The sequence below is a fragment of the Apium graveolens genome, chromosome 4, assembly GCF_009905375.1.
Source record: "Apium graveolens cultivar Ventura chromosome 4, ASM990537v1, whole genome shotgun sequence".
Taxonomy (NCBI): Eukaryota; Viridiplantae; Streptophyta; class Magnoliopsida; order Apiales; family Apiaceae; genus Apium; species Apium graveolens.
This window is the reverse complement of record NC_133650.1, coordinates 7579126-7593700: the sequence shown is the minus strand read 5'-3', so window position 1 is coordinate 7593700 and position 14575 is coordinate 7579126. Positions and strand designations below refer to the sequence as shown.

At 32.5% G+C, this 14575-nt stretch overlaps 2 protein-coding genes and 1 pseudogene across 2 annotated transcripts; all 3 read left to right on the top strand.

The window, feature by feature from the left end:
* The first annotated feature begins 1193 nt into the window (after positions 1–1193).
* On the top strand, positions 1194–2465 carry LOC141716628 (high-affinity nitrate transporter 3.1-like). The gene is made up of 2 exons (XM_074518820.1): positions 1194–1567; positions 1726–2465. Exons 1-2 carry the CDS (start codon positions 1435–1437, stop codon positions 2202–2204), a joined length of 612 nt encoding a protein of 203 aa, XP_074374921.1. The 5' UTR covers positions 1194–1434; the 3' UTR covers positions 2205–2465.
* A 2329-nt stretch (positions 2466–4794) lies between these two features.
* Positions 4795–5512, top strand: LOC141718257 (high-affinity nitrate transporter 3.1-like; the record flags this gene model as incomplete). The annotated part of the gene is made up of 2 exons (XM_074520639.1): positions 4795–4843; positions 4959–5512. Coding segments are annotated over 2 exons (531 nt in total), but the record flags the coding sequence as incomplete, so codon positions are not given.
* Positions 5513–7112: 1600 nt separating this feature from the next.
* LOC141718256 (high-affinity nitrate transporter 3.1-like) lies at positions 7113–8049 on the top strand (annotated as a pseudogene).
* The last annotated feature ends 6526 nt before the right edge of the window (positions 8050–14575 follow it).

The window sequence follows — 14575 nt, the reverse complement described above, 5'->3', positions numbered from 1 at the left end:
TATAACACTTTTTCAGAACATAGAAAAAGGAAGTTAACTCTCGTAGGATTGCTACACTTCTCTCATCAGGTTATTGAAGTTTCTGGTAGCAGCTGTAGGCCACAGTAAGAAGAAGTATGAACCACTCTAATACTCTGTTTCCTTCTCTTCGAGTAAACTTGAAAAGAACATGGGACATCAAACTCTTAGGGGTGTTTGGTTCATGGTTAATGAACCCGGTTAATGGGAATCGGAACCTCAATCACACATATTAGTGTTTGGATTAACAATTTGGTGATTGGGAAATGAGAACTTCATTCCCATTAAATGGGTAAATCGATCCTACTTATCCCTTGGGATACTATGTCATTACCTTTCCCATTAACCCCCATTCCCTTATCTCTCATTCTCATTCCCATTCCCGTGTCCTATTCCAACTAACGATCCAAACGCACCCTTAGTTAACTTGCTTCTTCAATAATACTGCAAACATCAAAAATATATATTCCCTTCGTTATTCAGCTGTCCAATAATCTGAAAGGAGTAATCTTCTAAACTAGCATTTTGTTAAACTCTAATCTCTGGCAAATCTGAGGACTTCAACAGCCGCCATAAGTTTGTAACTTCACTCAATAAAACATCACCCTAAAGTGAACTTCTGACTTCTCTAAGACGTAAAAAATACTCATGCGGATCTTACAAGAGTACAATTCCACTTGATGGTTTAGTTGTTTGAAGCTTGGACTAGCCATTTCATTTTGCTATCTGATGATCCGGGAGCTTGGCACCAAAGGGAGAATCAGGATTATAATTTAGAGGGACTAACTAATGTTCAAGGATCACATTTTTTCAAAATTTTAAGCTAAAATTTCTGTGAATGTTGACAGTTGACGGGGACCGGGACTCACTCCGGTCCCCCTAGTTCCTCCTCTGCTTGGCACGGATAGGAGCAGTCGACAGCAAAGAGTAAATTTCGGTATGTTACATATTTTTCAGTAAATTACTTTATCTAGAATACGGTAAAGGAGACTATTCCAAGTCATGACCTTTGTCTTTTAGTATCGATTGTCCAAGAAAAAGCGGAGCTACCATATGTTTTGCAGGGCCAATGAGCCAAGAAAATTACAGTAGATAACTTTTCCCAGAGAAATTAAGAATTTGCATAACCATTGTAAAACATCCAAATATCTCAGTACCTTAAACAATATTCAGTATAAAATATAACTGTACATTAATAATCCATCTCAAAGTCAAATTTTAATAAATTAAACTCTAAAAGACAGACTTTCCGTATCAGCATAACCCTACCCCTTGAACAATCTTGATGGCCACTGTCATTTTTAAAAATACCTTACTACTAGCTCTATATAAAGCATCACCTGCACGGATTAGCCCAAAGCCCTTCATCTTCTCTTCCCTTATCTAATATCCTTCACTGCAATTGTCGAATCAATCATGAAGCTCTTAACTATTTTGTTTTTAGCTTTAAGCTCACTTTCCTTCTTCGCGTTGAGCTGCTATGCTAGCGGAACTTTATCTGCCCTACCAAATTCACTTATTGTCACATCATCACCAAAAGCCGGACAAGGTACGTACAGGTTCAAAAGAGATATACATGTTGATGTCGGTTTAATATTGCTTGGTATTCACTTATTGCAATATTTGACAAAATACTTAGTTAGGTTTGTTAATATTTTTTCGCTTTCAAGAAAAAGTTTTATAATAGGATGTTAAAATGAATTGCAGTATTAAAAGCCGGGGAAGTAAACATCACAGTGACATGGTCTTTGAACAAAACCTTCCGAGCTGGAACAGATTCGACATACAAGACTGTCAAGGTGAAGCTCTGTTATGCTCCCATCAGTCAAAAAGATCGTGGATGGCGCAAAACAGAAGATGAGCTTAAAAAGGACAGAACATGTCAACACAAGATTGTGACAAAACCATACAATGCTTCAACTAATTCCTTTACTTGGACTATAGCAAGAGATATCCCCTCGGCAACATACTTTGTCAGAGCTTATGTTTTCGATGCAAAGGATAAAGAAGTTGCATACGGCCAAGCCACTGATGATGCTAAGAAAACAAATTTGTTTGAGGTAGAGGCAATCACGGGACGCCATGCGTCCCTCGATATTGCATCTGTGTGCTTCTCTGTATTTTCTGTAGTGTCTTTGGCTGGTTTTTTCTACTTGGAGAAAAGAAAGGCAAGAGTTCCGCAGTAAAAGTGAGGGAATGGCTAATTAGGACACTTTTATGGTTTCTGTCTGAGTGTATCCTATTGAAGATGTGGTGTTTAACTACTGGTGTTGTGAAATATATAATAAAATTGTAATTTTAATGGAAGGAGCACAAAAAGACAGGGAACAAATGTTGAACCTGTCATCTTTCAAAACACAGTTAGTCGGTCCATCAAGGAAATTCTTGTTATTAATATGATAGTAGTAAACCAAATCAAGGAAGAATTCAAAGAAAAAGAAGAAAGAAGAGAAGAATCAACAACTTGGTTTGATCCTTCAGATCTAGTAAATCTTTTTTGTAACTGATGTCATATTTCTACTGTTGATGTTTTATCTTGGATAAAATGAAACTCCCGTCTTGGATATTTTAAATGATACATATTTTAACTTGTCATCCCAAAACACAGTCCATAGTCCGTCCATCAAGGAAATTCTTGTTATGAATATGATAGAATACCAAATCAAGGAAGAATTCAAAGAAAAAGAAGAGAAGAATCAATAACTTGGTTTGATCCTTCAGATCTAGTAAATCTTTTTTTTTAAATGATGTCATATTTCTACGGTTGATGTCGTATCTCGGATAAAATGAAACTGACATCTTGGATATTTTAAATGATACATATTTACACGGTGTGAAAGATAAGACGATATTAAATTTTTAGTCTAGTAAAAAAGACCGTACATCATGATGTGCGATAGATATATGATTCGCTACTGATAGAAAACCATAAGATGATAATATTAAAAGATAAACTGTGCTATTTTAGAAATGACGAAAGGCAATACGTGTCATTATAATAAGATAATGACAATATAAGATAAGGTTATGATATCACAGAAAATAAACGGTACTAATTTAGAAATGATGGGATATAAGTAATACAAGTAGAGCAGTCAATTTGGTATAGACACAATATAAATGAATATGTGTGTTCAGTTTTTTGTTACACGACACGATGAAACACAAAGTCTAAATGGGTACAGATATTTGTTTATCCTTGCGTACACGACATTACGACACGACACGAATATACATAAAATAAATAAATTTATTAATAAATATTTAAATATATATAAGAGATTTATATATTCGTATAAATAAACATATTTTTGTAATATTATATGTGCATATACATATAATACATATATATTTATAAAAAAAATCCAAAAAATTATAATATTTTTAAATATTTATTAATTAATTAATTTATTTTTTACAAGAAACGATGATTTATGGATATGTATTTACCCTTTAGTACACGAATACTAAATGTGTCGGATATGTGTTTAATTTTCAATACACAAAACGAAAATACACCACTCGAAAGTATAAGAAACAATCTCAATTGCCATCTCTGAATACGAATAGCTCTGAATAAGAATAGACTTTTACCTATGTGATCATACAAATTCACTCCCACATAGACAAAGGTTGTTCAGTCCAAGGTTGTACAGTCCACCACACTCTCACGTCTACATTATACTAACAACTGACATCATCCTAATTTATGTGTCAAACTCTCATCCTATGTGTCAAGTTATCATTAATTTTGTTGATGTCATCTTTCACTAACAATTCCCTCCTCATTTAATTTATCTTCAACCTCTCTCTCTCTTTTATATTTATTATCTCCACTAATTACCTCTGACCCATTTCTCATTTTTCTTATACCCATTTCTCATTCTCTTTATTTCTCATTTTTATATTTTTAAATAATAACTTTTAATAATTTCATTTTCTTCACTAATTTTATCTTATTCAAAATAAATTTTAGTTACACAAATATTAATTATTATATTTTTTGTATTTAATAAAAAGTTGATGATCAATATTTGTTGTATGGGTAATGTCATTTTTTAAGTTTTTATGTTTATATTTTATTCTATTCTCATTAGCATGTAATAAAAATATTGTATTAATATATATTATTCAAATTAAACTATTTCAAAATAACTTTATAAAAAATAATTATAATATAACCAGGTATCTGCCCGGGAACAAATCTACTTTTACATCAATTTAAAGTTTTTTATCTTATGTCTTCCATCAAGTGGGGTGACTTTCATTTCTTAAAATTTGCTCCTCCACTTAGAGGCAGAGGCAGGAGTATATGCGGTTTGGATCGGATCGATTTTGGAATAAAAGTTGAACCAAATCGTGAAGAGCTGTTTTAGAAAATCGTCATCCGCAACCGTATTTACGGTTGCGGTTAATCGTGTCAATTACGGTTACGATTTTGCGATTATTACAGATCGGTTTGCCGCCCAACCACTAATTGTAAAACAATTAATAATTTGTAAAAGAAAATAAATTCAGAACATTAATAAATTTAAGTTTAACTTTATTGATAAGTTTACATTCAAAAATAAAATATAAACTATCCTACTATCCGACTAATAGCTGATAGAACTTGTGCGCAGTGAGAAACTTCAGACACATAGGTTCTTAGGGAGGGTCTGAGACGGAAGTGGGGATAGGTATTGGATTTCTAGTTGGGCTTCAAGTAATGGGTTTTGAAGTCGTGACAATTAAGAATTTAAAAAGGTACGCTAATATTAGAATTAACAAACTTTATATGCCCTGCAAAATTCACTTGTCACATCATCACCAAAAGCCGGACAAGGTATGTAAAGGTTCAAAAGAGATATGCATGTTGATGTCGGTTTAATATTGCTTGGTATTCACTTAATGCAATATTTGACAAAATACTTAGTTAGGTTTGTTAAAATATATTGCAGTATTAAAAGCCGGGGAAGTAAACATCACAGTGACATGGTCTTTCAACAAAATCTTCTCAGCTGGAACAGATTCGGCATACAAGACTGTCAAGGTGAAGCTCTGTTATGCTCCGATCAGTCAAAAAGATCGTGGCTGGCGCAAAACAGAAGATGAGCTTAAAAAGGACAGAACATGTCAACACAAGATTGTGACAAGACCATACAATGCTTCAACTAATTTCACTTCGACTATAGCAAGAGATTTCCCCTCGGCAACATACTTTGTCAGAGCTTATGTTTTCGACGCAAAGGATAAAGAAGTTGCATACGGCCAAGCCACTGATGATGCTAAGAAAACAAATTTGTTTGAGGTAGAGGCAATCACGGGACGCCATGCGTCCCTCGATATTGCATCTGTGTGCTTCTCTGTATTTTCTGTAGTGTCTTTGGCTGGTTTTTTCTACTTGGAGAAAAGAAAGGCAAGAGTTCCGCAGCAAAAGTGAGGGAATGGCTAATTAGGACACTTTTATGGTTTCTGTCTGAGTGTATCCTATTGAAGATGTGGTGTTTAACTACTGGTGTTATGAAAGGAGCGCAAAAAGACAGGGAACAAATGTTCAACCTGTCATCTTCAAAACACAGTGGCTAGCCAGTCCATCAAGGAAATTCTTGTTATGAGTATGATAGCAGTAAACCAAATCAAGGAAGAATTCAAAGAAATAGAAGAAAGAAGAAAAGAATCAATAACTTGATTTGATCCTTTAAATCTAGTTAATCTTTTTTGTAAATGATTTCATATTTCTACGGTCGATGTGTGACATCTTGGATATTTTAACTAATATATGTTTAGACGGTGGGAAAAATAAGATAATATTAAATTTTTAGTCTGAGTAAAAAAGACTCTATATCATGTGTACGATAGATATATGATGCGTTACTGACAGAATATCGTAAAGTGATAACACTAAAAGATAAACTGTGTTATTTTAGAAATGACGGGAGGTACTATGTGTCGTTATAATAAGATAATGACGATATAAGATAAGGTTATGATATCACGAAAAATAAACGGGTACTAATTTAGAAATTAGAAATGACAAGACATAAGTAATACAAGTAGAGAGTCAATTTGGTATACGACACGATATAAATGAATATGTGTTCAACTTTTGGTTACACGGCACGATTAAATACAAAGTCTAAATGAGTACGAATATGTGTTTACCTTGGGCACACGACACGATACGACATGAAAGTACACAAAATATATAAATTTATTAATAAATATATAAATATATATAAGAGATTTATTAATTCATTAATATAAATAAACATATTTTTGTAATATTATATGTATATATACATATAATTCATATAAATTTATAAAAATAAATCCAAAAATATACCATTATATATAAATATATATTTCTAATATATATATATATATAATTATAACCAAAATTATAATTTATTTATATATATATATATTTATTAATTAATTTATATATTTATTACACGAAACGATTAATTATGGATATGTGTTTATCTTTTATTACACGAATGCTAAATATGTCGGATATGTGTTTATTTTTCGGCACACGAAAATGAAAGTACACCACACGAAAGGATAAGAAACTATCTGAATACGAGTAGCTCTGAATACGAATAGACTTTAACCTATGCGATCGATACGAATTCACTCCCACGTGACAGAGGTTGTTCAGTCCACCACACTATCACGTTTTGCATCAATTTAAAGTTTTATTTTATGTCTTCGAATGGGGTGACTTTCATTTCCAAAAATTTGCTCATGCACTTAGAGTCAGGGGTGCAAGCGGTTCAGATCGAATCGATTTTGGGATAAAAATCGAACCAAATCATGAATAGCGGTTTTAGAAAATCGTCATCCCCGGTTAACCGTGTCAATTGCGGTTGCGATTACTGCGGATCGATTTGCGGTTCAATCACTTATTACAAAACAATTAATAATTTGCAAAAGGAAATAATAAATTCATAATACTAATAAATTTAAGTTTAAGTTTATTGATAAGTTTACATTCAGGAATAATATACAAACTATCCGACTATCACACTAATAGCTAATAAATATTTAGTGAGAGATGATAACTTGTGCGCATTGAGAAACTTGATAGGTTATTATGGGTTGAGACGGAAATGGGGATAGGTATTGGACTACTAGTTGGGTTTCAACTAATTGACTTTGAAGTAGTGACAATTAAGAATTAACAAAGGCACGTTAATATTAGAATATTAAAAATAGCTCTTTTAACAAATAAATATGTTTACTTATTAGCTTATACAATATTAAGTATATTTTTAAAAATTATTGTATTATAAATATATGTAGTATTTTGCGGTTATGATTGCAATTTTGCGATTCTTTAAAATTTAAAATCGTATTCAAATCGCAAATAAGTGATTATTAAAATTTAAATCTGTAACCAACCCACATTTCACGTTATCCGCAAAATACGGTTCAGTTACTAGCGGTTGAGCGGTTCAATGTGTTTGAGCGGTTCGTCTGTACACCTACTCAGAAGTGACTTGCTTGATCCAAACTCGCTGAAAATTCGATAGTAACAACTACCAGTTGATCATGTTTGCTGCAATTTAATATTAGCTTGAAACTACCATGTTGGGTTTAAACCCGATTGAAATTCACCATTAGCTTAAAAAGACCATTAAGGTGAAACTTTGTTATGCTCCGATTAGTCAAAAAGATCGTGGATGGCGCAAAACAGAAGATGAGCTTCAAAAGGACATAACATGTCAACACAACATCGTGACAAAACCATACAATGCTTCAACTAATTCTTTCACTTAGACTATAGAAAGAGATATCCCCTCGGCAACATATTTTGTCAGAGCTTATGTTTTCGACGCAAAGGATTAAGAAGTTGCCTACGGCCAAGCCACCGATGATGCTAAGAAAACGAATTTGTTTGAGGTAGAGGCAATCACGGGACGCCATGCGTCCCTCGATATTGCATCTGTGTGCTTCTCTGTATTTTCTGTAGTGTCTTTGGCTGGTTTTTTCTACTTGGAGAAAAGAAAGGCAAGAGTTCCGCAGCAAAAGTGAGGGAATGGCTAATTAGGATACTTCTATGGTTTCTGTCTGAGTGTATCCTACTGATGATGTAGTGTTTAACCACTGGTCTTGTGAGTTTTTTGAAATATATATAATAAAATTGTGATTTTAATGTAAGGAGCACAAAAAGACAGGGAAAAAAGATTGAACTTGTCATCCCAAAACACAGTCGATAGTCAGTCCATCAAAAAAATTCTTGTTATGAATATGATAGTAAACCAAATCAAGGAAGAATTCAAAGAAAAAGAAGAAAGAAGAGAAGAATCAATAACTTGGTTTGATCCTTCGGATCTAGTAAATCTTTTTTGTAAATGATGTCATATTTCTTTGATTGATGTCGTATCTCGGATAAAATGAAACTGACGTCTTGGATATTTTAAATGATACATATTTATACAGTGTGAAAGATAAGATGATATTAAATTTTTAGTCGAGTAAAAAAGTCTCTACATCATGATGTACGATAGATATATGATCCGCTACTGACAGAAAACCATAAGATGATAACACTAAAAAATAAAATGTGCTATTTTAGAAATAACGGGAGGTACTATGTGTCGTTATAATAAGATAATGACGATATAAGATAAGGTTATGATATCACGAAAAATAAATGGTACTAATTTAGAAATGACGGGACATAAGTAATACAAGTAGAGTAGTAAATTTGGTTTAAACACGATATAAATGAATGCGTGTTCAGTTTTTGGTTACACGACACGATGAAACACGAAGTTTAAATGAGTATGGATATTTGTTCATCCTTGCGTACACGATAGTACGACACGACACGAAAGTACACAAAATAAATAAATTTATTAATAAATATTTAAATGTATATAAGAGATTTATATATTCATTTATATAAATAAACATATTTTGGTAATCTTATATGTATATATACATATAATTCATATAGATTTATAAAAAATATATCCAAAAAATATACCATTACATGTAAATATATATTTTTAATATATATATATATATAATTTTTATTTGATCATTTGCCTATATATAGAATTATATCCAAAATTATAATATTTTTGTATATTTATTTATTCATTTATTTATTTATAACAAGAAACGATGATTTATGGATATGTATTTACCCTTTAATACACGAATGCTAAATATGTCGGATATGTGTTTACCTTTCGATACACAAAAACAAAAGTACACCATGCGAAAGTATAAGAAACGATCTCAATTGCTACAAATAGACTTTTACCTATGCGATCGATACAAATTCACTCCCAGGTGACGAAGGTTGTTCAGTTCACCACACTCTCACGTTTTACATCAATTTAAAGTTTTATTTTATGTCTTCGAGTCGGGTGACTTTCATTTCTAAAAATTTGCTTCTACGCTATTCAGATTGCATCGATTTTGAATAAAAGTCGAATCAACCCGTGAAGAGCATTTTCAGAAAATCGTCATTCATAGCCGTATTTGTGAATCCGATTAACCGCGTCAATTACGGTTGCGATTTTGCGATTATTGCGGATCGGTTTGCGGTTTAACCCCTTATTATAACATAATTAATAATTTGCAAAAGGAAATAAATTCAAAACATTACTAAATTTAAGTTTAAGTTTATTGATAAGTTTACATTCAAAAGTAAAATACAAATCGTCGTACTATCCGACTCATAGCTAATAAAGATTTAATGAGATATAGAACTTGTGCGCAGTGAGAAACTTCATACAGATAGGTTCTTAGGGTTTGAGACGGAAGTGGGGATAGATATTGAACTACTAGTTGGGCTTCAAGTAATGAGCTTTGAAGTCATGACAATTAAGAATTAACAAAGGTACTTTAATAATAGAATATTAAAAATAGGTCTTTTAACAAATAAATATGTTTACTTATTAATTTATATAATATTTAGTATATTTTTAAAAATTATTTTATTATAAATATTTAAATATGTATAAGAGATTTATATATTTATTTATATAAATAAACATATTTTTGTAATATTATATGTATATATACATATAATTAATATAAGTTTATTAAAATATATCCAAAAATATATTATATGTATATATATATATTTTTTTTTTGCTAAATTGTATATATATATATTTAATATATATATATGTATTATATCCAAAAATATAAATTTTTTGCTTTTATTTATTTATACATGAAATGTACACGAAAAGTACACGAAACGATAAATTGCGAATATGTGTTTATTTTTTCGTACACGAATACTAAACATGTCAAATATGTGTGTATATTCCGGTACACGATAGCGAAAATACACGATACAAAGATATACGAAACGATACAAATTGCTAGCTCTAATTACGAGTAGGCTTTTACGGTTTTACCTATGCAATCGATATGAATTCACTCCCACGTGACAAAGATTGTTCAGTGACTTCAGTCCACCACGCTATCATGTTTTATATAATTTAAAGTTTTATTTCTAATATTTTTGTTCATTCACTTAGAGGTGACTTGCTTGATCCAAACTTGTTGAAAATTCGATAGTTTCGACTACAAGTTGATCATTTTGCTGAGATTCACCATTAGCTAGAAAGTAAAATACCATGTTGGGTTTAAAGTCAATTGAAATTCACCATTAGCTAAAAACTGCCGTGTTGGGTTTAAATTCAATTGATTGTATATGTTTGATGGTGAATTATGTAGTAATTATATGGGTAAATAATTATTATCATAATTGGATTTGATCATAATTATATGAATAGACAATTATAATTATAATAATAGAGGAAAGTTTTATGAAGACCACGTTTTCATTGGAGACCTTGGAGACCACATATGTTCTGCAATCAAAATAATGTAAAATATATTATTTTGTGAAGTATGTTTTACGAGTATCACTAATTCATTAAAATTATTGAAGATCATTTAAGTTTAATAAGTAGAATGTGTATGTTCTGCAAGCTGAACAAATGTTCTGCAAACTTAACATGTTTTGCAGAATAAAATATTTTTATAATGTTTTACATGCATTACATATATGATATTCAAGATTTTGAATAAAATAAGGATCTTTGTAGAGCATGATTGACAAAATAATATATTTTGCAATATTTTTATGCAATATTTAATTTGCAGAACATAAGTGGTCTCCAAGGTCTCCAAAAAAAAGTGGTCTCCATAATAATAATAATAATAATTATTATTATTATTAGGTTAGGTATGTCTTGATTACTAAGTTTTAAATAGTTATATATATAAGGACATGATCAAATATAAACTAAAATTAAAAAATATATATATAGGCTTATTAACCTTTTGGCACTTAAAATATATGCGTTTGTACCCATAAATCTCCGAACTCTGCGAGCGTACCGTTTGACCCCCAAGGTATGTATTTTCATACCTTTTAGTCCTTTTTACCGTCATAGTAAAAAATCGGAGGGGCAAAAAAGATATTTGACCTCCGAGTTGTACCGTTACATTTATGATACTTTGAGGGTGAAAAGGTATACTGTAATATTTTATTTAGGGGTTCACCCAAATGCACTCTAAAGTTGAACATACAAAAATATTCTATAGCTTGAATTGGAAATTCCTTTTTGATGCTCTCACTCGGATGGGGTTTCTAGCATTATTTATAGATTAGATAAAGCTCTGTGTCACCACTCCATCGTATTCGATTAAATTGGCTGGCTCCCTCGTTGGTTACTTCAGTGGTAAAGCTGGTCCCCGTCAAGGAGACCTGCCTTCCCCCTATTTATTCGTTATAGCTATGGAGGTTTTTACTGCATGCTTGAAGGATAAAACATCTTCTCCGGATTTTGAGTATCACGGACAAACTGAGTCTGAGACTAACAGGTTTTTATCAGTAGAGAATTCAGTGAGCAAAAGGCCTTAGCTTTTATTAATAACACAGGAGGGTATATATAGGTACATATCCTTATCGAGGATAAGTTGCATTGAAGTCTATCTATTTATCTATATGTTTTTATTGTTACAACAGTTTAGGAGATGAGCTTTAACTTGATCATGCAGGATACACGTTACGCCCCCTCAAGATGGAGGCTCCATTGGAGACTCCCAGCTTGACACGAAAATGAAGAAAACTTTGTCGACGAAGAGGTTTTGTAAGAATGTCAGCAAACTGATCCTTAGTATGGACATGTACAACACAAAGAGATCCAGCAACTACTTGTTCACGAACAAAGTGATAATCCAAGGAGATGTGCTTCATACGTGAGTGGAACAGGGGATTGGAGCTCAAATATGTTGCCCCTGTATTATCACAGTAGATAGTAGGTGGAGATGAAACAGGAATATGTAACTCAAACAACAAATTTCTTAGCCAAATAATTTCAGCTTCTGCAATAGCAACATCCTTGTACTCCACCTCTGAAGAAGATCTCAAAACAGATTTTTGTTTAGATGATTTCCATGAAATTGGATTAGAACCCAAGTACACAACATAACCTGTGGTAGAGCGCCCAGTGTCTTGTTCCCCCCCCCCCCCCAATCTGAATCGCTAAAGGCAGATAACTGCAGAGGAGAATTTTTCTGCAAGAATAGACCATAATGAATTATCCCTTTAAGGTATCTCAGGATGCATTTAAGAGCAACCCAATGATTTTCAGTAGGAGCATGCATAAATTGGGATTGTTTATTAACTGCATAAGACACATCTGGACGAGTGATTGATAAGTATTGTAGTCCTCCAACAAGCTTGCGATATGTAGTGGGATCTATGGATTGAGAACCATCGTGAAGCACTAAATGTGAGGTAGCTGACATAGGCGTAAACATCTCTTTGGCACCATCTAAACGATGTTGTGATAATAAATCAGAGATATGTTGAGCTTGAGACAAGAATAGACCTGAACTGGTAGAGATAACTTCAACTCCCAAAAAATGATGTAATGGTCCCAAATTTTTAAGTGAGAACTTTTGATTCAAACATGCAACAAACTTATTTATAGACATCACATTATTCCCTGTAAGCACAATATCATCCATATAAACCATAAAATAAATAATAATTCCAGCTGAGTGGTAGATAAAAAGTGGAGAATCAACAACAGAACTTTTAAAACCATATTCAAGCAAAAAAGATTTGGCCAACCACGAAAAAGAGCTATACTCAACACAATCCGAATTGTCGCTGGTTTGGTGACAGGGCTGAAAGTTTCTGAATAATCAACACCTGGACGTTGCTGAAAACCTTTTGCAACAAGGCGCGCCTTGTATTTATTGACAAACCTGTCTGGATTTCTTTTAATTCGAAAAACCCACTTACAGGCTATGATTTTCTGATTTGATTTTGGCACCAAATCCCAAGTACCATTTTTTGTGAGAGCATCAAACTCAAGGGACATCGTTTCTCGCCATTGAGGATCTTTTAAAGCTTGTGATGCTGATTTAGGCTCCAAGGAAGGAGAAAGAGGGTGAAGTATAGTATGATTTATGAACTGGAAGTTAAAGTATTTTGGGTTTGGGCGTTTAACACGAGCTTCCACTAATAAACTGGAAGAGGGTAAAGGTGGATGAGGTACTGAAGTAGACTCAAATTCAGTCAGTTGTGATTGTGGTAACAATGTGGTAGGTATATGTGATGTAGTAACAACATGTGAGAGCAGAATCAGGTGCCTTATTATGCATAGGAAATTGGGACTCCACAAAATGAACATGTCGTGAGTGTTACAAACAATTATGAGTGAGATCAAGGCATTTATAAGAAGACTTAGAAGGAGAGTATCCTAAGAAAATACATGGAACAGATTTAGATTGAAACTTTGAGTTATTGTACGGACGGATCTATGGATAACAAAGGCAACCAAATACCTTTAATCGAGAGTAATTCGGTTATCTTCTGAAGAGTGACTCAAATGGAGTACGGTACTGAATAGTTTTGGATGGCATACGATTAATAAGATAGGCCGCTGCTGGAAAAGCATGAGACCAAAAAGTTAAAGGTAGTGATGCATGATGTAAAAGAGTTAGACCTGTTTGGACAATATGACCATGACGACGCTCAGCCATTCCATTGTGTTCAGTAGTATGTGGAGGAGTAGTAAAATGTGAGATTCCATGAGAATTAAGAAGAGAAGCAAGTGCAACAAATTCACCACCATTGTCTGAAAAAATGGATGCAATGGATAAATTAAAGAATTTTTCCACAACTTGTTTAAACTGAACAAAAACTTGGTACACATCTGATTTTTGTTTTAGAAGATAAAGCCATATGTATTTGGTGTAATAATCAACAAATAAGAGATAATATTTAAATTGATCAATAGAAGTGATAGCAGGACCCCAAACATCAGTATATATCAATTCTAAAGGCCGAGAACTTGTCATTGATGAAACACAAAAGGTTGTTTATGGCTTTTATTATAATTGCATGTATTACATGAAAACATTGAATCAGATGGAACAGACCTAGCTAAATTATTTGATAGAAGCTGATGCCTTGGAATAGGAAAAGCTGGATCGCCTAAACGATTGTGCCAAAATTCAATCAAGGTGGAGTTGGTGACATCAATTTGAGGAGGCCGAAGATTTTATGAAATAGATT

Coding starts and splice junctions, on each gene's coding strand:
- LOC141716628 (XM_074518820.1), top strand. CDS start 1,435: ATGAAGCTCTTAACTATTTTGTTTTTAGCTTTAAGCTCACTTTCCTTC. Junction 1,568..1,725: donor ATCACCAAAAGCCGGACAAG/GTACGTACAGGT, acceptor AATGAATTGCAG/TATTAAAAGCCGGGGAAGTA.